At 45.6% G+C, this 24078-nt stretch overlaps 1 protein-coding gene across 1 annotated transcript; it reads left to right on the forward strand.

The window, feature by feature from the left end:
* The first annotated feature begins 12399 nt into the window (after nt 1-12399).
* On the forward strand, nt 12400-23832 carry SNRPA1 (small nuclear ribonucleoprotein polypeptide A'). The gene is given in 9 exon segments (NM_001126355.1): nt 12400-12481; nt 13927-14074; nt 15265-15343; nt 18710-18756; nt 19295-19397; nt 19974-20053; nt 20454-20529; nt 21141-21234; nt 23774-23832. Coding segments are annotated over 9 exon segments (768 nt in total).
* The last annotated feature ends 246 nt before the right edge of the window (nt 23833-24078 follow it).

A 24078-nucleotide genomic window follows, 5' to 3' on the forward strand; every position in this document is an offset into this window, starting at 1 on the left:
CATGGCAGAGGAGCCTGTGTTTCTTTCCAAGGCACAACATTTAAATGTGGGCACTGGCCAGTGTATGAGATGGCTTTACATGTGGTTTTATTGCAAGGTCTTGGAGCCTTAACAAATGATGCTACAGCTAAGCTGTGGGAGAATCACACAGCCCCAGCTCCAGCGTGTCATCAGGCAAACAGACCCAGTTTGGGCCAGAGGAGGGAGGGGCTGGATGTAGAGAGGCCTCCTTTCTGTCCCTGGGGAGCCCAGACGGCAGGTGTCTTCAGCTGTATCTACAAGTGTCGTTTAGTTAGGTTGCAGCATCTTCTGCATGGTGGCCGGAAGCCCCAGGCCCGTGGGCTCCACACTGTGGGGGTTTCACCCTGGCCTCTCTGTAGGTAGAGGTTGTCCTTACCAGGAGTCCTTTGGCTGCAGATAAAGGAAATCCACCACCAGGAACTGACTCAGGAAGAAACAAGTGCGTGAGGGCGTTGTTCTGGGATTCTAGGGTTGTCTCTAGATTTCAGGAGAGCTGCTGCTGGCCCTTGGGAGCCCATGTCCTCTGGACCCTCTCTGGGGGATTGAGGCACCTCCTCTCGCTGCACATGACGAGAGAAGTGACAGGCAGGACCACCCACAGCTCCCGAGAAAACTGGTGCCAGGCCTGCCCCTTGGGGTTCTGAGCCTGCTGTGGGCCTGGGTCACCTGCCCCTCATCTGGGTTTGCCAGGTGCCCCCAGCTCTGCCCACAAGGACAGGCTTTCCAGTGGTGACTCTCTGGGTGGAGGTGGCAGCAGCTCTGGGAAAATGGGAAAGCGGTGAGGGGGTGGCATGGGGAGTGGCCATGCAACCTACCACACTCCACCATGGGCCAGAATTGACCTGAGTCGTCAGTGTGAGGCAGAAGGACGGACGAAGTGAGGTGTCTGCTTGGGAGTCGGTAGCCAGGACTATCTGTGATTGAATTAAAATCAGAAGCTTGCTGAGGACCTCCAGGGCGAGGTGCCATTACAGTCCCAAGAGCTGTTTGTCCACAGAGAGCATACAGTTTAACACATTCAGTTGCAACTGAACCAGAAACAAGTCCTGTTAGTCTCAAAGGACACCACCTACAAGAAGCCCACCAGGCAACCTTGGAGCACATGTACCCTCCTGGCCGTGGCTAGGCCAGCCTGTCCTGGGGTCGGCACTTGTTGTGTGGAGTTGAGAAGCTGCTCCCCAAATCCTAAGGACCCAGAAGCCCCTTGTTAAAAGGGTTAGAAAACTGACCACGTAGAATGCCTGTGTGCAGATGGCCTGACGTGAGGGTTGTCGGGGCCCTGCTGGGACAGGACATATCTGAGGATTTTGCTTCCTGTGATAGACGCATGAGGCACATCCTCTGAACCCATCCTGTCATAGACCGCAGCTTGTAGAGCTGACGGGACCTGGCTCAGGCTGACTTGGGCCAGGCTGTTCCATCATGTGCCTAGGAGGGAGGCTGGCTCTCGCAGGGAGATGGTCACTTCAGCAGCTGGCTGGATGCAGCTATGGTGCCTTCACTTTAAACTGTCTTCATTCCTGGTGGGTGACATTTTTCTGACTTTGTCCCCCAATTTAAGGCTCCATGGTGGTCCCCAGTTGCAGGTCCCCATCCTCCCAGGCCACAGATGACAGCATACCTCGTATCTCTTCACAGGGCTGGGAAGAACTGCACTTCCTATAGGAAATGCACTGATAACAAATGGGGGCTGAACGGAGCCTTAAGAACAAAGAAGGCAACATACTATAGATGTGGCCAATATAGGATGCTCTTGAAGTTGGGAAACTGCCACTCATTACATTTAGATCATTGATCATATGTCTGGAGGGGGCCCTAACCCTGCAAGCTCAGACCCAGGGCCCTGGGAGTAGGTGAGGGAGGGTTTAGATCACAGGATGGACAGAGGAGGTGTTGGAAAAGTGAAGTAAAAGGAAGGATTTGTTTTTAATTTATTTTAATTGGAGGCTAATTACTTTACAGTATTGTGGTGGTTTTTGCCATACATTCACATGAATCAGCCATGGCTGTACATGTGTTCCCCATCCTGACCCTCCCTCCCGCCTTCCTCCCCATCCCATCCCTCAGGGTCATCCCAGTACACCAGCCCTGAGCACCCTGTCTCATGCATCGAACCTGGACTGGTGATCTGTTTCACATATGATAATATACATGTTTCAATGCTGTTCTCTCAAATCATTCCACCCTCACCTTCTCCCACAGAGTCCAAAAGTCTGTTCTTTACATCTCTATCTCTTTTGCTGTCTCGCATACAGGGTTATCGTTACCATCTTTCTAAATTCCATACATTTGTGTTAGTATACTATATTGGTGTTTTTCTTTCTGACTTACTTCTCTCTCTATTATAGGCTCCAGTTTCATCCACCTCATTAGAACTGATTCAAATGCATTCTTTTTAATAGCTGAGTAATATTCCATTGTGTGTATGTACCACAGCTTTCTTATCCATTCATCTGCTGATGGACATCTAGGTTGCCTCCATGTCCTGGCTATTGTAAACAGTGCTGTGATGAGAGATACACGTGCCTCTTTCAATTCTGGTTTCCTCAGTATGCATGCCCAGCAGTGGGATTGCTGGGTTGTATGGCAGTTCTCTATTTCCAGTTTTTTAAGGAATCTCCACACTATTCTCCATGGTGGCTGTACTAGTTTGCATTCCCACCAACAGTGTAAGAGGGTTCCCTTTTCTCCACACCCACTCCAGCATTTATTGCTTGTAGACTTTTGGATTGCAGCCATTCTGACTGGCGTGAAATGGTACCTCATTGTGGTTTTGATTTGCATTTCTCTGATAATGAGTGATGTTGAGCATCTTTTCATGTGTTTGTTAGCCATTTGTATGTCTTTTTTGGAGAAATGTCTATTTAGTTCTTTGGCCCATTTTTTGATTGGGTTGCTTATTTTTCTGGAATTGAGCAGCAGGAGTTGCTTGTGTATTTTTGAGATTAATTCTTTGTCAGTTGCTTCATTTGCTATTATTTTCTCCCATTCTGAAGACTGTCTTTCACCTTGCTTATAGTTTCCTTTGTTGTGCAAAAGCTTTTAAGTTTAATTAGGTCCCATTTGTTTATTTTTTCTTTTATTTCCATTACTCTGGGAGGTGGGTCATAGAGGATCCTCCTATGATGTACGTCAGAGTGTTTTGCCTATGTTTTCCTCTAGGAGTTTTATAGTTTCTGGTCTTACATTTAGATCTTTAATCCATTTTGAGTTTATTTTTGTGTGCGGTGTTAGAAAGTGTTCCAGTTTCATTCTTTTACAAGTGGTTGACCAGTTTTCCCAGCACCACTTGTTAAAGAGATTGTCTTTTCTCCATTGTATATTCTTGCCTCCTTTGTCAAAGATAAGGTGTCCATAGGTGTGTGGATTTATCTCTGGGCTTTCTATTTTCTTCCATTGATCTATGTTTCTGTCTTTGTGCCAGTACCATACCGTCTTGATGACTGTTGCTTTGTAGTAGAGCCTGAAGTCAGGCAGGTTGATTCCTCCAGTAGGAAGGATATTTTAATAGGAACATGCAGGGTCTATGGAAAGTACCGTCCTAGGTGGCGCTAATGATAAAGAACCTGCCTACCAATGCAGAAGATGCAAGGGACATGGTTTGATCCCTGAATCAGGAAGATCCCCTGGAGGAGGAAATGGCAACCCACTCCAGTATTCTTGTCTGGAGAATCCCACGAACAGAGAAGCCTGGTGAGCGCTAGTCCATACGGTCGCAAAGTGTCAGACATGACTGAAGTGACTTGGCACGCACATAGCACGCATGGGGAGTATACATTACAAAGCCAAGTCTTTCTCATGCATCATGAGGTTCAGCCCAGCAGGCGGAGAGGCAGCTGGCTGGGCTGATAGTCCTGGGAAAGGAGGAGCTTACATCCTGTCCAAGCCTTTTCCTGCTGCTTTCCTTCTTGAGCCCAGGCTTTGTCCTTCCTGCTGGTTGCCTCAGGCTGGTCCTGACCCTTCTCGGAGGCTTGTCTGTGCACAGAACAACACCACCACGTAGTACAGCAGCTCCCACCACCGAAAGCTACCCCGACGCACCAGGGGCACTAAGTGTGGTCAGAGGTCTCCTGAACTTTCTGTCCAGCAGACAGCAGCCAGAGTGCCCAGAGCAGAGAATGTTGCAAGCGCAGTGGTTCTACCGTGGGGGTGATTTCTGTCTCCCTGGGGACACCTGGCAATCTCTGGAGACAACTGGAGTCATGACTAGAGGGATGTATTGGCATCCAGTGGGCAGAGGCCAGGGATGCTGCTTCCGCTTTATGTTTTGGTGTTTTGGCTACGAACCATGTGGGATCCTAGCTCCCCAACCAGGACTCAGCCCACACCCCTTGCATTGGAAAGCAAAGTCTTAGCCACTGGACCCCAGGGATGCCGCTAAACATTGTGCAATGCACAAGACAGTCCTCACAACAAAGAATTATCCGGTCCCCAGAGGTCAACAGTGCCAAGGCTGGAAAAACCCTAGTCAAGAGAAACGAGATCAAGAAAATCTATTCTCAACCTTCTGCATGTGTGCTTACTCAGTTGTGTCCAACTCTTTGCAACCCCATAGACTGTAACCCACCAGGCTCCTCTGTCCATGGGATTTCCCAGGCAAGAATACTGGAGCGGATTACCGTTTCCTATTCCAAGGGATCTTCCCGACCCAGGGATCAAACCCGTGTCTCCTGTGTCTCCTGCACTGGCAGCCAGATTCTTTACCACTGAGCTACCTGGGAAGCCCTTCCTAGACGAACCCCTAAAATGAATCAAACCAGCTATAGTTGGATTTATGTCTCTGTTCATGTGCTGAAGCAAGGGAAACCCATGCCACTTTACTATTTTAAAGTAAAGAAATAAACCCTTTTGTTTTTAGTTTAATAGGAGAAAGGCTTGTTTAGCTGAGCAATTCCAGCTGAGCTATTTAAAATCCTAAAAGATGATGCTATTAAAATGCTACACACAATATGCCAGCAAATTTGGGAAACTCAGCAGCGGCCACAGGACTAGAAAAGGTCAGTTTTCATTCCAATGCCAAAGAAAGGCAATTCCAAAGAATATTCAGACTACTGCACAATTGTACTCATTTCACATGCTAGCAAGGTTATGCTCAAAATCCTTCAAGGTAGGCTTCAGAAGTATGTGAACTGAGAACTTCTAGATGTTCAAGCTGTATTTAGAAAGACAGAGGAACCAGAAATCAAATTGCTAGCATCTGTCGGATCACAGAGGAAGGAAGGGAGTTCCAGAAAAACATCTGCTTCATAGAGTGTGCCAAAGCCTTTGACTGTGTGGATCACAATAAACTGTAGAAAATTCTGAAAGAGATGGGAATACCAGACCACCTGGCCTGCCTCTTGAGAAACCTATATGCAGGTCAGGAAGCAACAGTTAGAACTGGACATGGAACAACAGACTGATTCCAAATTGGGAAAGGAGTACGTCAAGGCTGTATATTGTCACCCTGCTTATTTAACTAATATACAGACTACAGCATGCAAAATGCCAGCCTGGATGAAGCACAAGCTGGAATCAGGATTGCCAGGAGAAATAGCAACAACCTGAGATATGCAGATGACACCATCCTCATGGCAGAAAGTAAAGAGGAACTAAAGAGCCTCTTGAGGAAAATGAAAGAGAAGAGTGAAAAAGCAGGCTTAAAACTCAACATTCAAAAAATGAAGATCATGTTATCTGGTCCCATCACTTTATGGCAAATAGATGGGGAAACAATGGAAACAGTGAGAGACTTTGTTTTCTTGGGCTCCAAAATCACTGCAGATGGTGACTGCAGCCATGAAATTAAAAGACGCTTGCTCCTTAGAAGAAAATTTATGACAAACCTAGACTGTATTAACAGACTCCACTTTGCCAACAAAGGTCGGTATAATCAGAGCTATGGTTTTTCTAGTAGTCATGTATGGATGTGAAAGGTGGACCATAAAGAAGGCTGAGCACTGAAGAATTGATGCTTTTGAACTGTGGTGCTGGAGAAGACTTGAGAGTTCCTTGGACATCAAGGAAATCAAACCAATCAATCCTAAAGGAAATCAACCCTGAATATTCATTGGAAGGACTGATGCTACAGTTGAAGCTCCTATATACTGTGTACCAGATGCAGAGCCGACTCATTGGAAAATACCCTGATGCTGGGAAAGACTGAAGGCAAAAGGAGACGGGGGCGGCAGAGGATAAGATGGTTAGATTGCATCACAGACTCGATGGACATGAGTTTGAGCAAACTTCGGGAGATAGCGAAGGACCGGGAAGTGTGCTGCTGTTCATGGGGTCACAGAGTCAGATAGGACTTAGCAACTGAACAACAGGGCTTGTCAAATCAACTCTCTGACCTAAGGACTCCACCTGGTGGTTCTCTCTGGAATGAAGTGAAGTTTACATTGTTTGGTTCTTTTTTATTTTGAAAAAAAACACAAAGCAAAATTTCAGAACAGTTGAACAATTTGAAAACAAATTACTAACACACTACCCTCAGTTCAGTTCAGTCGCTCAGTCGTGTCCAACTCTGCGACCCCATGAACTGCAGCATGCCAGGCCGCCCTGTCCATCACCAACTCCCGGAGTCCACTCAAACTCATGTGCACTGAGTCAGTGATGCCATCCAACCACTTCATCCTCTGTCGTCCCCTTCTCCTCCTGCCCTCAATCTTTCCCAGCATTAGGGTCTTTTCCAATGAGTCAGCTGTTTGCATCAGGTGGCCAAAGTATTGGAGTTTCAGCTTCAACATCAGTCCTTCCAATGAACAGCCAGGACTGATCTCCTTTAGGGATCTCCTCGTAGTCCGAGGGACTCTCAAGAGTCTTCTCCAACACCACAGTTCAAAAGCATCAATTCTTCAGTGCTCAGCTTTCTTTATAGTCCAACTCTCACATCCATACATGACTACTGGAAAAACCATAGCCTTAACTAGAAGGACCTTTGTTGGCAAAGTAATGTCTCTGCTTTTTAATATGCTGTCTAGGTTGGTCATAACTTTCCTTCCAAGGAGTAAGCATCTTTTAATTTCATGGCTGCAATCACCATCTGCAGTGATTTTGGAGCCCAGAAAAATAAAGTCAGCCACTCTTTCCACTGTTTCCCCATCTATTTGTCATTAAGTGATGGGACCAGATGCAGTGATCTTAGTTTTCTGAATGTTGAACTTTAAGCCAACTTTTTCACTCTCCTCTTTCACTTTCATCAAGAGGCTCTTTAGGTCTTCTTCATTTTCTGCCATAAGGGTGGTGTTATCTGCATATCTGAGGTTACCCTATCACCCCCTAAACACTTTAGATCATTTCCTATCAACAAGTATCTTCTCCTACATAACCATGGGAATCAGAAAGTTGATACTGATACATTTCTACTGCCCATCCTCTGACTAGATTCACCTCTTGCTAGCTGTCCTGATAATGCCCTTAGCACAAGGGTCCAGTTTACATCATACTCTGCACATACTCATCATGGCTCTCATCTCCTTCAGTTTAGAATAGTTCCTTGATTCTTTGACTTTCGTGACCCTGAACATTTTCAAGATGACCAGCCCTCAGCCCAAGTCCTGAAGGACTTACAGGCTGTCCTTCAGTGTGTGCTTGTCTGAGGTTTCCTCACATTGCCATTCAGGTCAAGCATCTTTGACATAAATCTGTCAGAAGCAATGTTGTGTTCTTCTTATTGCATCCTAGTAGGTGATACAGGACTTTGATTTATTTCATTATGGGTGACGTTATCTTTAATCACGTGAAGAGGATTCCCCGTCCCTGGGCTATGAAGCAGAAAATGTTTTCCTGTCCCAGACCTACATGACCATAGTAAAACTGACCCCACCCCCTGCCCAGAGGAGAACAAAAGATGCTGTCAATGGGTAGAGCTTCCTGAAGTAAAAACTTCTCCTTTTGCTGATGTCTCTTCTTGAATTGGACCTTTTGGAAGCTCATTTCTTCTACAAAATGGAAGAGGCAGTCACATTTTCTATCCATTTGATTCAAATTACAGCCCAAATTATGATTTGGTGATTTGGGGACTAAGATGTTTTCTTAGACCAAACTGGATTACAGGGAGGATGTTCTGTGTGTTAGTTGCTCAGTCATGTCTCACTCTTTGTGACCCCATGGACTGTAGCTCCACCAGGCTCCTCTGTCCATGGAATTCTCCAGGCATAAATACTGGAGTGGGTTGTCATTTCCTTCTCCAGCGGATCTTCCCAACCCAGAGATTGAACCTGGGTAGTCCTGCATTGTAGGCATAAGGACAGTATTCCTGCTACCTGTGAGGTTTTTGTATTTAAGCAGTTTAAACCCCCCTTCCCAAGAGTGAAAGGTAAGCCACAGAATATACTTATACCTAGAATATATATAATAAATTCCATAATGAACTGTTCAAAAAGCAGAGAACCCAATAGAAACAAATGGGTGAAAGACTTGAATGGGCACTTTGCAAAAATTACCAGAATGCAGCATAGGAAAAAATCCTCAACTTCATGGTAGCTCAGTAGTAAAGAATCTGCCTGCAATGCAGGGGACAAGGGTTCGATTCCTGGGTCAGGATGATCCCCTGGAGAAGGAAATGGGAACCCACTCCTGTAATCCCATGGACAGAGGAGCCTGGAGGAATACAGTCCATGGGGTCACAAAGAGTCAGACATGACTGAGTGACTCAACAACAACAACATTAGTTATTGAAGAAAAGCAAATCAAAAAAATTTTTATTTTGCCAAATTTAAACTTAAATTGAAGAAAGTAGGTAACACCACTAAACCATTCAGGTAAGACCTAAATCAGATCCCTTATGATTATACACTGGAAGTGAGAAATAGATTCAAGGGATTAGATCTGATAAAAAAGTACCTGAAGAACTATGAACAGAGGTTCATGACATTGTACAGGAGGCAGGGATCAAGACCATCCCCAAGAAAAAGAAATGCAAAAAGCAAACTGGTTGTCTTAAAGTGAAAGTGAAAGTGAAGTCTCTCAGTCGTGTCCGACTCTTTGCGACCTCATGGACTGTAGTCTACCAGGCTCCTCTGTCCATGGGATTTTCCAGGCGATAGTACTGGAGTGGATTGCCATTTCCTTCTCTAGGGGATCTTCCCGACCCAGGGATCGAACCCAGGTCTTCCGCATTGTAGACAGACACTTTACTGTCTGAGCCACCAGGGAGGAGGCCTTAAAAATAGCTGTGAAAAGAAGAGAAGCAAAAGGCAAAGGGGAAAAGGAAAGATTTACCCATTTGAATGCAGAGTTCCAAAGAACAACAAGGAGAGATAACAAAGCCTTCCTAAGTGATCAATGCAAAGAAATAGAGGAAAACAATAGAATGAAAGACTAGAAATCTCTTCAAGAAAATTAGAGATACCAAGGGAACACTTCATGCAAAGATGGGCACAATAAAGGACAGAAATGGTACAGACCTAATAGAAGCAGAAGATATTAAGAAGAGGTAGCAAGAATACACGAGAAACTAGACAAAAAAAAATCTCCATGACCCAGATAATCATGAGGGTGTGATCACTCACCTAGAGCCAGACATCCTGGAATTCAAAGTCAAATGGGCCTTGGGAAGCATCACTATGAACAAAGCTAGTGGAGGTAATGGAATTCCAGTTAAGCTATTTTCCTAAAAGATGATGCTGTGAAAGTGCTGCACTCAGTATGCCAGCAAATTTGGAAAACTCAGCAGTGGCCACAGGACTGGAAGAGGTCAGTTTTCATTCCAATCCCAAAGAAAGGCAATTCCAAAGAATATTCAGACTACTGCACAATTGCACTCATCTCACATGCTACCATCTTGCCTGGAGAATCCCAGGGATGGCGGAGCCTGGTGGGCTGCAGTCTATGGGGTCACAGAGTCAGACACGACTGAAGTGACTTAGCAGCAGCAGCAGCAGCAGCACATGCTAGTAAAGTAATGCTCAAAATTCTCCATGCCAGGCTTCAGCAATACATGAACCGTGAACTTCCAGATGTTCAAGCTGGTTTTAGAAAAGTCAGAGGAACCAGAGATCAAATTGCCAACATCCGTTGGATTATCAAAAAAGCAAGAGAGTTCCAGAAAAATATCTACTTCTGCTTTATTGACTATGCCAAAGCCTTTGTGTGGATCACAACAAACTGTGATCTTCTTAAAGAGATGGGAATACCAGACCACCTGACCTGCCTCCTGAGATATCTGTATGCTGGTCAAGAAGCAACAGTTAGAACTGGACATGAAACAACAGACTGATTCCAAATTGGGAAAGGAGTATGTCAAGGCTGTATATTGCCACCCTGCTTATTTAACTTATATGCAGAGTACATCATGAGAAATGCTGGGCTGGATGAAGCACAAGCTGGAATCAAGATTGCCAGGAGAAATATCAATAACCTCAGATACACAGATGACACCACCATTATGGCAGAAAGTGAAGAGGAACTAAAGAGCCTCTTGATGAAAGTGAAAGAGGAGAGTGAAAAAGTTGGCTTAAAGCTCAACATTCAGAAAACTAAGATCATGCATCCGGTCCCATCACTTCATGGCAAATAGATGGGGAAACAGTGAAAACAGTGACAGATTTTACTTTTTGGGCCTCCAAAATCACTGCAGATGGTGACTGTAGCCATGAAATTAAAAGACACCTGCTCCTTGGAAGAAAAGTTATGACCAACCTAGACAGCATATTAAAAAGCAGAGACATTACTTTGCCAACAAAGGTCTGTCTAGTCAAAGCTATGGTTTTTCCAGTAGTCATGTATGGATGTGAGAGTTGGACTATAAAGAAAGCTGAGCACTGACGAATTGATGCTTTTGAACTGTGGTGTTGGAGAAGACTCTTGAGAGTCCCTTGGATATAGCAAGGAGATCCAACCAATCCATCCTAAAGGAAATTAGTCTTGAAAAGTCACTGGAAGGACTGATGTTGAAGCTGAAACTCCAATACTTTAGCCACCTGATGTGAAGAACTGACTCATTGGAAAATACCCTAATGCTGGGAAAGATTGAAGGCGAGAGGAGAAGGGGACGACAGAGGATAAGATGGTCGGATGGCATCACCGACTCAATGGACATGAGTTTGAGTAAACTCCAGCAGTTGGTGATGTACAGGGAGGCGAGGTGCTGCAGTCCATGCGGTCGCAGAGAGTCAGGCACGACTGAGCGACTGAACTGAATTGAAAGCAAAGCATTAGTGCAATACCACCAGAGGCCCACCGGAATCGCTAAAATTATAAAGACTGACAGGGCCAGTGAAGCTGACATTGGAAGTGATGGAAACCATTATACACCACGAGAGTGTGGAAATGATTTCAGCTTCTTGGCAGTAATGGTCAGGCATCATTTATTGATGATGCCGCACCCCGTGTCCCGTTAGCTCCACTCCTGGGGAATACAGGCGCAGCTGCATCAAGTTCATGCAGAGGAAGATTCACAACAGCGTTTCGGAGAATCGCCGGAACTGGAGCAACCGGCGCAACCAGAGGGTAAGGTGAGAAGCAAAATGGGTATGTGATGGTATGAGAGGTGCAATGGAATTGCACACAGTAGCAAGTAAACAAAGCACTGATGCCTCCAACCTGGATGGATTCCAGGCAGGACACAACGCCGAAGAAACCAGGCCCAGAAGCGGACTGCACGCGTCTCTATGAAAAGCAAGCAAAACGAATCTGTGGTGTGGGATTCGCTGCTGCCTTTGGGGGCGGGTTTGGAAGGTGGGTGTGGGAGGTAGTTTCCGAATAGTGTTTCTTCAGGTGTGCTCTCGCTGTTGCAGACCTCTGATCTGCGCACTTTCCTGCGTGTCAGGCTTCAGCAAGAACATCTTAACTCTCCAGTGGCAGCGGTGGTGGTTTAGTTGCTCAGTAGTGTCCGACTGTGAGACCCTATGGACTGTAGACTGCCAGTTTCCTCTGTCCGTGGGATTCTCCAGGCAGGAATACTGGAGTGGTTGCCATTTCCTCCTCCAAACTGTCCAGCGAGCACAAGCCTAACCGCAAACTGGACCTTGAGAGGTGACCCAGCTCCAGTCTGCACAGGGGGCCAAAAGCCGGGACCCATCATTGGATCCCACGAGGACAGTCACAGCCTCCCTTTCACCTCACGGTGCATTGATGCGCAAGGAAGTTACCCTCGGGGGTTTTCATACTTTGTTAGCTTGCGGACACAACGCTGCGGATACGTGAAAGGTACGGAGACACAACCAGAGGTGCAGCAAAGCGCGCGAGACATCGGGGGCAGAGCCCGAGCCCGAGCTGGAGCCTGGGAGGCGGAGCCCGAGCCCGGGGGCGTGGCTCCTCGATTGATACAGCCTGGATGCCCCGCTGCGCGCGCACGCGAACGGCGATTGGTGCTGCCTGGCGGCGCGCGCGGGGAACGCCGGGACGTCGGTGCGGTGGGACAAGCGGGAGGAGCGGCGGGCGGGAGGCTGCAGGATGGTGAAGCTGACGGCGGAGCTGATCGAGCAGGCGGCCCAGTACACCAACGCGGTGCGGGACCGAGAGCTGGACCTGCGGGGTGAGTCGGGTGGTGGCAGGTGGTCCGGCCTCCCCGCCGGCCTGGTGGCCTGGCCCAGCCCAGCCGCGTGCCCTAGGACCGCCGAGGCGTGGCCGGCAGCGTGCGTCCAGCGCCCGGTGCCGGACTGGATCCCGCCGTCGGCGGCGGAAGGCCCTCCCTGGGCCCTACCGAGGCACGCTCAGCCCGGCTCCTCCCTGCACAACGGGGCCACTTCAATGCTCCGGTCGCACAGCGGGCGTCTTCCGGGCCGCCGGGCGGTCTGAGCCGCTGAGGGGCAGGGGATAAACGTACGGGTGCTTGCGGCCTTCGTGCGGAACTAACATGACGTCTTGAGGGGGTGGACGGGGTGCGGAGTGAGGGAGCGGTGTACGGACCGGAAGCTATCCTTCCCCTGCGTTTCCTCGCTTTGGCTTCTGCTGTCTTTTTCCCTCTACCGGACTGTGGGCGCGAAGCCGGCGCTGCCGCCTGCCGGCGGAAGCGGTGCGGAAGCCCCCAAACAGTGCGAGTCCTTAGGAGGCGGCTTCCCTGAGGGTACGGCCATCGGTCTTGGCCTGAGATCCGCTCCCGGGGAGAAACGCCGGCTGCAGGCTCTGCCTTCTGCTGGCTTTCTTGTCCGCTGAAAGCTCAGGAATTTGGTTTTTGTTGAAATCGAGTTTCTCAGAGAAGGGTTGAACTCGAGAGTAAACAGGCAGCCTTCACTGTCTGCCTTCTCTCCGAGTCCGAAGTGCGCCCACCGTTGAGGATTCTCGTTTGAGTGCAGCGCTTCCTTTGTTGTAGCCCTTACGGCTCCTTGGCTCCATTAACTTTTTCTTCGAGTAGCTGGCACAGTCTTTATGCCCGTGTTGGACGCATCGAGGTGTTTGAGTGAGCTGTCCGCAGGGTGACTTACCGTTGTGTATCAACCACTGACTTTCAGCTCTAGGTTTGAGCTGGGGGAGGTGAAGTAAGGGGGAGGTGTTTTAATACTAAGACGATATCCCAGAGAGTTCTAGGAATCTGGCCTATGGAGTGCAGACAGCTGTTGTCTACCCCGTGTGGACAGTGCTTGGACGCTGAAAGCCGCTCACGATGTGAAGTCCTGTTAGACCGTTTCTCTAGCTGCGAGGCCTTGCTTAGAGCAGTGTGACGTACTTATAAGTAATCTTGAAATGGTTAGCCGCTGGTTCCTGCTGATGAGTACTGTCATCCTTATGGCCCTCATCACCATCACCTTGCTCACATCCACAACTGGACCGGAAGCTTCCCGGCAGCTGAGATTTGTGACTGTGTTCTTCCTTGTGTTGTGTACCAGTACTTTGGCAGGGTCTGGTGGTTGCATAGGTGCCACATAAACACTTTGGGAAGGAACGTTAAGTTGTGAGTCAAGTTACCATGAAATGCTACTAATGTTTTAAAGCGCCTTTTATTTATATTAATACTTGTCTGGGTTTTTCTCCTTTTTACAGGGTATAAAATTCCTGTCATTGAAAATCTCGGTGCCACCTTAGACCAATTTGATGCCATTGATTTTTCCGACAATGAAATCAGGAAACTGGATGGTTTTCCTTTGTTGAGAAGACTGAAAACATTATTAGTGAACAACAATAGAATATGGTAAGCATGCGGTAATGGAAAGTAGCTTCCTACCCTAGAGCAGATGCTACAGAGTTCCCTGAAGAAACTGCAGTGTATATGCCAGTTAAACTAGATTTCTATTTTTTTTACCTGCCTATTTCTCAAATGGTAAATGAGCAATTTCCCCATACAGATTCAGAGTTTAATTTGTCATTGGTCAAGTCTTATTTGCATTTATTCAGAAACCTGGTATATTTATATATTCATAGTAAGTTTCTAATTTAAATTAATTTAAATTAAAAGTCTGGTGCTTTGTACACATTTTAGCTCATTTCTAAAATAATTATAATTATCAGAGGGGTCATATTAAAGAGATACATAAAATGCAACAATTATAGTTTTAACTGAACATCTCATTTTACCCCAAATCCTCTGGTATTTGTTTTTCTTTAACTGCAGCTGACTTGTAGAATATTGTTTATAGAAATTAAGATTTTTTTTTTTTACCCACTTTCATCATGTCTTTGGGCTTTCCAGATGGCTCAGTGGTAAAGAATCTGCCTGCAGTGCAGTAGACATGGGTTCAATCCCTGAGTTGGGATGATCCCCTGGAGGAGGAAATGGCAACCCACTCCAGTATTCTTGCTGGGAAATCACATGGACAGAGGAGGCTGGCAGGCTATAGTCCTTAAGGTCCCAAAGAGTCGGACACGACTGAGCGCACGCTCACATCATCTCTGTAAATTTTGTTGGAAAAAAGTTATTGAAGGTGTGTTGATAGGGTCTTCAAGAAGTTCTGGGTAGTGAGCTGCTTTTTTTAAATAGGCACATTTCTCCTGAGTTAAACTGTTGACTGTGGTTTGGTTATTGTGTATCCTGTGCTTCTGAGCTGTGACTGCAGATACACATGTATTTCTGTGCTTCCTGGTGACAAGACCTGAGATGAATCAGGTTGTTTATGTCCACAACACTTTCTCCCTGTCTTGGGGCTAGTATGGTGGTGGGAAGAGGCCACGGCAGCATTCTGGAGTCGTGGGTTCTCAAATCATCCCGCTTTTGTGATCTCAGACACGCCTCTTCTTTGTGCCTCATTTTTCTTCTGTCAGATAGTGTTGGAAGGAAGATCTCCAAGGTTCTTCCCACTTTGAAGTCCTCTGGGCAAGTGCTTAGGTCAAGTTTTTAGCTTACTGCATTTTCACTTTTATTAAGATTTTGTCTTTTCCTTTTAGCCGTATAGGTGAGGGGCTTGATCAGGCTCTGCCCTGTCTGACAGAACTCATTCTCACCAATAACAGTCTTGTGGAACTGGTAAGTCAAATGGGGAAAGTGTATTTACAAGGAGGAGTTAAAGGCACTGCCTGCCTTTAATAGAAAACTTGGAGAGTCCAGAAGATTATCTCTTCACCTTTTTTCTTTTTCTTCATTATTAGGACATGGGGTTTTTTTGGTTTTGTGTTACACATATCTTCTACTCTTGCTCACTCACCTTTGGACTCTCCTGGGGGCTTGATGGAGCAGTTCCTAATTCCAGCATAATCTGTGTCACCGGTCTGTTGTCCTTGGTGCTTTGAGTTCTGTTCAGCTTCTAAAGAGACTCACTATCCTTTTTTCTAGAATTTCTGTGTCCAATATGCTAGCCACCAGCCACAAGTGGTTACTTTAAGATCTACTAGAAGTATAAAACACTACAGATTCCAGAGACTTAGTGCAAAAGAAAAATATTTTACACTATCAATAATTTTTTATATTGACATTAAAATGGTAATATTTTGGAAAATAGGTAAAACAATATATTATTAAAACTAGTTCCTTCTGTTTTAATGTCACTACTAGACAGTTACATATGTGACATACATTAAATTTTGTTGGGGAGTTTTGTTCAAGAAATTATTGTTTTACTCTACATTTAGATCAACAATCATTTGAGACTGGTGTTCTTTTAAGATAAGGGGCAAGTTTCATTTTCTCTGTTTGGATATGACTATTTTGATCCGCTTTTGCTTTTTAAATTTCTACTCTGAATGTATAATTTTTAACACTGTTGAGTTTAGGCTGTATATTGTTTGTAACCTAAATTTTTCACTTAAATATTGGATGTTGACATTCTTATGGTGTGACTTGATTTTTAGCTTGTTATGCCCTTGACCCCTCCCTTCCTTGCTCCCTGACTATTCCTTTCCTGAGGGACGAGGTCCCTGACTGTCCTTCAGATTCCCAAAGGAGTGCTTGGCTCCAAAAGTCAGAAAGCCCCCAATCTGAGGCCATGTCCTTTCTAAACCCTGTGAGGTATTTAACCCCAAATGTGTGCCCGTGCAGAATGTGTGGCGTATTGAGGCAGTACATTCTGTGTGTTGTAGTTGTGCTTAAAGCTGTTTGCACAGATGAAGGGTGTCCTGTCAGTTCTGAAAGAGGCATATTAAAATTGTGTGGTAGTAGATTTCCCTGGAGTTCTGTCAATTTTACTTGTATATATTTTCAGGTTACTTCATTTGATATATCCAGATTTTATGTATCTTACTGATGAAATGAACTTTTTATCATTTATATTTTATTAGTGCACTTTTACCTTGGTGTCTGTTTTATCCACTGCAGTGTAACAAAACAAGCTTTCTTTTTTTCAGTTAGTATTTGTGTGATCATTGTTTTCCATCCAAAATTCAATTTTTTTCCTCTGCACTTATATTTTAAATTTGTGTCTTGAGAACAGGATTTGATAGGATCCTTTTTTAAAATCCAGTCTTAAGTCTGTCTTTAAATGGAATAGTCTGTTTATGTTTAATGTAATTACCAGTATATTTGAGTTTATCTTGTCTCTTTTCTAGAATTTTTTTTTCTTGTCCCATCCATCTGCAGATTTTTTTCCTCTCCTTTATTGCTGTCTCTCTTTTTGGTATTCCACTTCTTCTGATAGTTTAGAAATTAACTGACTGTTTTTTTTGTTAGCATACTGGGAATTAGCATCTAAGTGTAAAGTTAACCATAACCTTTACCTCCTAAACGAAACAGCACCTCAAGCATCTCACCACCCCTACATCGAGACATCACTGTGTCATGCACAGTCTGTCTGTGGGTCTGTGTGTGTAAGGTTACCATTCTTTCTTTTGTTTTTTGCAGCTTTATTGAGCTATGATGGCCAAATGAAGATTATAAGTATCTAAGGTGTATAATGTGAAATTTGATATCTGTACCCTGACACCCACCCCTTCATGTAACAACCATCTATGTGTGTGTGCAGTGAGAACACTTGAGTTCTATTTTTTTATCGTATTGGGTACACCTTATGTTATTTTTAATGATAGTCACCACATTGTATATTAAATCTCCAGAATTTATTTATTTATAACTGAAAGTTTATCCTCTTGAATCAGTAGCTTCACCCCCCTTTTCCTCCACCTCCCAGCCTCTGGTAACCTCATTTCAACTCTCTGTTGCTATGAGTTCCGTTTTTTGAGATTTCACTTAAAAGTGAGGTCCTGCAACATTTGTCTGGCTTTGCTCCATTTTCCTTTGTTCTGTAGATCTCTAGTGGTGCTGCGCTGCTGCTAAGTCACTTCAGTCATGTCCGACTCTGTGCAGCCCCATGGACGGCAGCCCACCAGGCTCCCCGCTAGCTGTTGCTTTTCAGACTGTTCTGGAGATCTCCTTTATGATGGTACTCCAGTTGCGAGCATCATTGCTCGCTCAGTGTCGTCATGAAGAGTGGCAGCTCTCTGGGCTTGTGGCTCTGTTCCGCTCCCCTGTGTTACTTGCGCTTTTCCTCGTCGCCCCTTTCGGCTCACTCAGTTTAGATCTGTTCTGTCAGTTTCTCGTCCGTGTGTGGCCCTGTTTCAGGAGGCCCTCCAGGCCTCGTCACACACCTGGTGTGCTTGTGCTTGGAACACGCCTGTCTTTGGCTGCTGTTCTTAGGCTGTATGCCTGTTGCCCTCTTTGCCTTTCCCCGCTTCTTCCTGTGTGGTGTCGTCACCGTGCAGGTCTTATAGCTCTCACAACAGTTAGTCCTTACTGGTCCCAAGTTCAGGTTCTTGCCAGAGTACATTTTCATCTGGTTTGGCTGTAGCTGTTGACCACATCCTTTTGGTTTTCCTATCCTTGTTGCACTGTATTTTATAGGACAGTTTGGGAAGATTGAAAAACTAACTTGCATTCTTCCTATATATATATTTCCCCCCCTTATAACTATACTCCTCGTCCTTGGAAAATGTATTTGAAGAGATTTAGGGGAACCTAGAATAAAGGTGACAAAGATGACATGCCTGCATTTCTCCCAGGCAGCAGCAGGAAGAACCACCTCACACCAGGTTCCCTGTATGAATAACTTTCCCTGGAGATACATCACTTTTCACATTGCTTTTTATTTTTTTTCTCAATCATTACTCAGTAGCTCTTTTGAAGTTGCTACAGGAAATGATATATATTTTTTCTTTTCGTCTCTTCTGCTGTTGAGACAGAAGCTGCTGTGTCCGGGATATTAAGAAGTTCAAATGTATGAACCAGCTATTCAGTAAAAATACACCAGGCGTCTGTGATGTTCTAGGGCTGTGCTGGGTGCTGGGGCAGGAAAGACAAGTTAATGTATGAAAGACAAGGTGTGTCCTTCTGCAGAGGTGTCAACATGTCATGGGATCATGGTGGGCTGTGGTGTTTCTGTTCTTACCTGTGGCTGTTATTTCACAGGGTGATCTGGACCCTCTGGCATCTCTCAAGTCACTGACTTATCTGAGGTATGGAAACTGTTTGTGGTGGTGACAGTAGTCTTTTAAAATAATAGCATTGCTGACCTTGATGGTGAAGTTATAGTAAAAAAGTACTTTTAAAAAAACAAATATTAAAAATGTTTCCTTTGGGCTCTATTAAAATTTCCCTAGCATTAGGTTCTTATGACATTGAAAAGTGAAGAATAGTGAACTTTTCCTTACTTCCTGGACTCCATTGCTGCTGCTACTGCTGCTAAGTCGCTTCAGTCGTGTCCGACTGTGCGTCCCCATAGACGGCAGCCCACCAGGCTCCCCAGTCCCTGGGATTCTCCAGGAAAGAATGCTGGAGTGGGTTGCCATTTCCTTCTCCAATGCATGAAAGTGAAAGTGAAGTTGCTCAGTCGTGTCATGACCCCATGGACTGCAGCCTATCAGGCTCCTCCGTCCATGGGATTTTCCAGGCAAGAGTACTGGAGTGGGTTGCCATTGCCTTCTCCCATAAAATGGACCTCTTGAATACTGTGCTAGGAACAAGACTGGCATCAAACTGTTCCTTTTCTTGTAGTATTCTAAGGAACCCTGTAACCAATAAGAAGCATTACAGACTCTATGTGATTTATAAAGTTCCACAAGTCAGAGTACTGGATTTCCAGAAAGTGAAACTAAAAGTAAGTGTTACTCTGTTGTAAGTTGTTATTGGTGGGTGCTTTTCCTTTATACTTTTGTTACTGACTTTTATTATTAGTTTGTAATAGGAATGTGGGGATGGGGGTCGGGGAGTGTTACGTCAATTTTTTTTCCATAGCAGTGTTTATGGTGGGACTTAGAGTTAAGGTATGTGTGTGGGGCTGGTCATTCCAGAGGTGGCCTGACTTCAGAGCCGCCGTGGGCTTTGTCACAGCAGACGGCCTGCCTAGATACATGCTCTTGGGGAGCTTCATGTTGTTCACTTTGCACTAGCTGTAATTGTCAGGATGATTCTTCCTTTGTTGGGGATTTTTTTTTTACCTTCCTTATTTCCCAGAGAGCCCCTCCTGGAAATTTTGGGGAGAGGGCTCTGCTCTCTCCAGGGACCTTCACAGAGCAGGGGACTGCTGTATCTCTTCTTACTTTGAAATGGGCTTTGTGGTATTTTACCAGCCCAGAGTATTCCAGGAGAGTTTTCTTCCATGTTTTCTGAGGAATGCATCTAAATGCACGTGGTATTCCTATTTCCATTAACTCTGTGTGTGGTGTCGCTGTAGGAGCGTCAGGAAGCAGAGAAAATGTTCAAGGGCAAACGGGGTGCACAGCTTGCAAAGGATATTGCCAGGAGAAGCAAAACGTAAGATCTGGATATCCAACTTCACTCCACTTCGCCTTCAGAAACATTATCTGTCTGGCATTTTGCCTCTTGCGAAATGAAATGAAACACTTGTGACTAACACAGTCCTAAATTTGCACAGTGATGATCCGTGGCCCACAGTGGCCCCTATATCACGTGAGATTTCTAGCAGAAGAGAGCGGACGCTCCAGTATTCAGTCTGCCATGATAGTACTGCACCCTCTTCCTCTGTGGCAAGATGAACTGGGTGGTGTTTCTGAAGGAGAGTTTCTTGTATCAGTTTGTTAACAAAGATAAGATACTACACTGGTTGAATTACTTTCAAAGCTTTTGAAAGTAAAAGAGAAGCAATTTCTGTCAGTTTGGATTTGACAGTTTTGTTCTTCCCTCCCCTCCCAAGTTTCAATCCAGGTGCTGGTTTGCCGACTGACAAAAAGAAAGGTGGGCCGTCCCCAGGGGATGTGGAAGCCATCAAGGTGAGCACAAGTCAGGATTCTCAGACTGAGTGAGCTGTTCAGTCACGTAGCAACTCAAGTAATGAGTTAGACACTGCAGGTTTTTCCCACAGTTGTTAGAATCCAGCTACATTTTTGTGTAAGGAAAAGCTAGCTTAAAGATATTATTTGACCAGAGTTTGACTTGAATTAATTATGTGAGCTGGTCAAAGTGGAGGCAACTCTGGTCTTCTCATTTTCTCAGGATGCATTTGTCTGAACAGTTAGTTACCTTTGCTTGCTGTCTTGATTTTTACTTTGAAGGACTTGCTGCCTGAAAGATCCTGCTTGATGAGAAATCCTAATTTGGTAATGCTGCCTCCTAAATCATCCAGTGGCATAATTCGAATTAACTAGAATTTTAGGGCACATGCCCTCATTATTTGCTCTCCTGTAAGAGGGTCTGCAGCTCTTTATCAATTTGGGAACTTCATAATTTGGTTTTGGGGTTGATTTCACTGTGCCAACAAAATTCTTCCTGCGAGAGAGACTATTTAATATTCCAGTTCAGAAAGGTGGCATGAGTTTCTGTGAGTGTTTTCTGTTAACTGGATGAAAATAACTGTCCATCTCTCTTGTTTCCTGGTGTCCAGAACGCTATAGCAAACGCGTCAACTTTGGCTGAAGTGGAGCGGCTGAAGGGCTTGCTGCAGTCCGGTCAGATACCTGGCAGGGAACGCAGAGCAGGTCAGGAACCACGTTCTGTCTTCCTTTCCAGATTAATGATACACTCCAGGTGATCGCAAATTGCTTTAGATGCTGCGATCCAAGGATCCTCGAATGCCTCCTTACCATTATAATCTGCACAAAATGCCTTTAAGTGCTCTTTGAAAAGAAATCATTTGATAAAGAAGCGTATGTCCTAGGACTCTGGGGTTTTTGTAACAGTTGAGACAAATGTTAGTCCACAGCCATGGAGTGAAAGCGAACAGTGGAGGTGGCCACGATGCCTTTGACCCCTGTCCGTGTGGGCCCACTTAACAGTGGGGAGCATGGGCTCTGGAGCCAGACAGACTTGAGGCTCAGAGCGTAGCTTCACCAGCTTTGTCCTTGGATGAATTTCTTAACCCCACTTGATCTTAAATCTGTTTGCTCATCTTTAACCAAATAGTAGTAGTGGTGACCTCAGAAGGTTGTTGGGAGGACTAAGTAAGGGGCTTCCTAGGCCCTGAGCACGGGATGTGAGCTGTTCTGATTGTGGACACCGGCTCTCTGTTGGGCAGCATGATGGATACTGACTGGGGTATAAAGTGAAAACTGCTACGGATGGTGCATGTTACAGGTTTGACATGAAGGTAACTGGGGGCTCTGTCTAGACCAGTGGCTCAGGGCAAGTTCCCTTGAGGAAATAATGTTTGAACTGAAGCTAAAAGTGAGTAAGACATTCATTAGAGCAGCAGTTCTCACTGTGTGGTCCTTGGGCCCCTGGGGCTCCATGAGGAAAACTTACAAACACCGAGGCATTATTTGCATTTTACGTGGTGTGACCATTTGTGCCCCATAGTGCTAGAGCAGTGGCAGGAAGAGTTGCTGGTGCCTCAGCCCAGGTATGTGGGTTCACAGGACTAATGATACTAGGTGTCATTCTGAGCTGCTGTGTACCCAGTGAAGTCCTTTGTGAAGCAGTGAGGATCGTTGGCATTCCTGGATATCAGCCCAGGGACACATCATTTGATGTGAAGAAATGGGCCAGCATTTGCAATCGAACCTTTAAGAAACTACCATTTTGGGGAATTCCTGGTGATCCAGTGCTTAAGATTCAGCTTTCATTGCCCAGGTTTGATCCCTGATCAGGGAACCAAGATCCTACAAGCTAAGTGGGGAGACCAAAAGAACAAAAGCAAAAAACTACCACTTTTGTCAAGTTTTGGCATAGTATCAAAAAGAAATCCACAGCTGCCTGCACAGGCTGTTAAAATACTCCTCCCTTTTCTCACTGCATGTCTTTGTGGGCCTGGCTTTCTTCACACCCTTTAGTCAGAACAACATATTTTGGCGAGTAAAGTGTTGAAGGCAGAACAAGGGCCTGTCTACCATTGGGCAGACATTGCAGAGATGGGCAAAAGTAGAAAACTGCACCAACTTTCTCACTATATATTTTTATTTTAGAAAATATTGATACTGAATTTTATAAAAATATAAACATTAATGGTACTAGGTTTATTGTTTTAAGGAATTACTGTTTTTTTAATGCTTTCAGTTTCCAACACAGTATTGATAAATGTAATCTACTTGAAGAAAAGTTCTTTGGGTGCTAAAACTAAAGTATTTGAGAACCTGTGACCTAGACAGAGCAGAATGGCATTCTCAGGGGAAGGCGCACTCTGTGGTGAGAGAGCCTTGCACCCTGGGCCTGAAGAAGGACTGTGAGCCAAGGTCCAGAGCCAGCAGGGGGGACGGGTGAAACAGGCTGGCAGGGAGAGCTCTGAGTCCAGCCAGAGGGCCCTGTCCAGCCAGAGGCTGCGAAATGAGGGACCTGTGACCCTGAGAACAGCACAGGCTGCCAAGACCCACAGGGCTGACGACAGGCAGGGATGAGGCTGTGTCACGTGGCTCACTTTCGCTGCAGTGTGGCAGAATTCCTCAGTTACCATGCCTCCCCTTGATTATGTTATGTGGGCTTGGGGTTCACGTAGGGCTTTTCAGTGTCGTCTGAACACATGTGGGGCACCTTGAGGAGAGGAAAGTGGGAATTGTTTGTGGTTCTTGTAGGTTTCAGTGGGCCTAGGTGTCTGAACAGCAGTTCCTGGTGACATTCTCTCTTTCTTTAGTTTTGTGTCTAAAAATGTAACGTTTGGGTCTAACTGGAAACCTAATTTAGACAGAATCACTGGCTGACTATCTGCAGCATGTAGTAGGTATCCTCTCCCATCTTTCTTTGGAATGCTCCTAGTTTCTTTGCCCATCGTCGTGGCAAGAACAAAACATAGAGTATAGGCTTTTTATCTTGACAAAACATGAGTTACAGGCTTGACCAGAGTGGGTTAGAACAGCAGGCATAGAGTTGACTTTCATGAAGCAGCTTTGTGACCCATTCCCTAGGAGCTGACCATCCTTCCAGGGCCTGCCAAAGACAGGTGGTCCCTGGACCTGAGTTCCTCTAGGCTGAGGCCGCTGTCAGGCGTCTGCACCTGGTCTAGGGTCTGGCAGGCAACAGCAGCATCGTGGGTGGGCGCCCACACGTGCTCTAACCTAGGTGTGACTTCTGGCTTTGTGTGTTTTCTAGGCCCCACTGATGATGGTGAAGAGGAGATGGAAGAAGACACTGTTGCCAATGGGTCCTGAGCAGGGCGGCCTCAGTGCCTCAGGACGTGTGACAGTCCACCTTGCACAGGGCCTGCCTTGTTTGTGTCAGCAAAGTAGAGTTCATCAACATTGCTGAAATGCTCAAAACTGCTGCTTGTAATTTTGTAATACAGATTTTGAAATCTAAAACACAGTTTTCTACCAATAGTACAAATAAAGGACACTCGCTGTGCTGCGGGTTGTGCGTCACTGGGGCGTGTGCAATGTGGTATGGATATGGGGAGT

The sequence above is a fragment of the Ovis aries genome, chromosome 18 (genome assembly GCF_016772045.2).
Source record: "Ovis aries strain OAR_USU_Benz2616 breed Rambouillet chromosome 18, ARS-UI_Ramb_v3.0, whole genome shotgun sequence".
NCBI classification, from domain to species: Eukaryota; Metazoa; Chordata; class Mammalia; order Artiodactyla; family Bovidae; genus Ovis; species Ovis aries.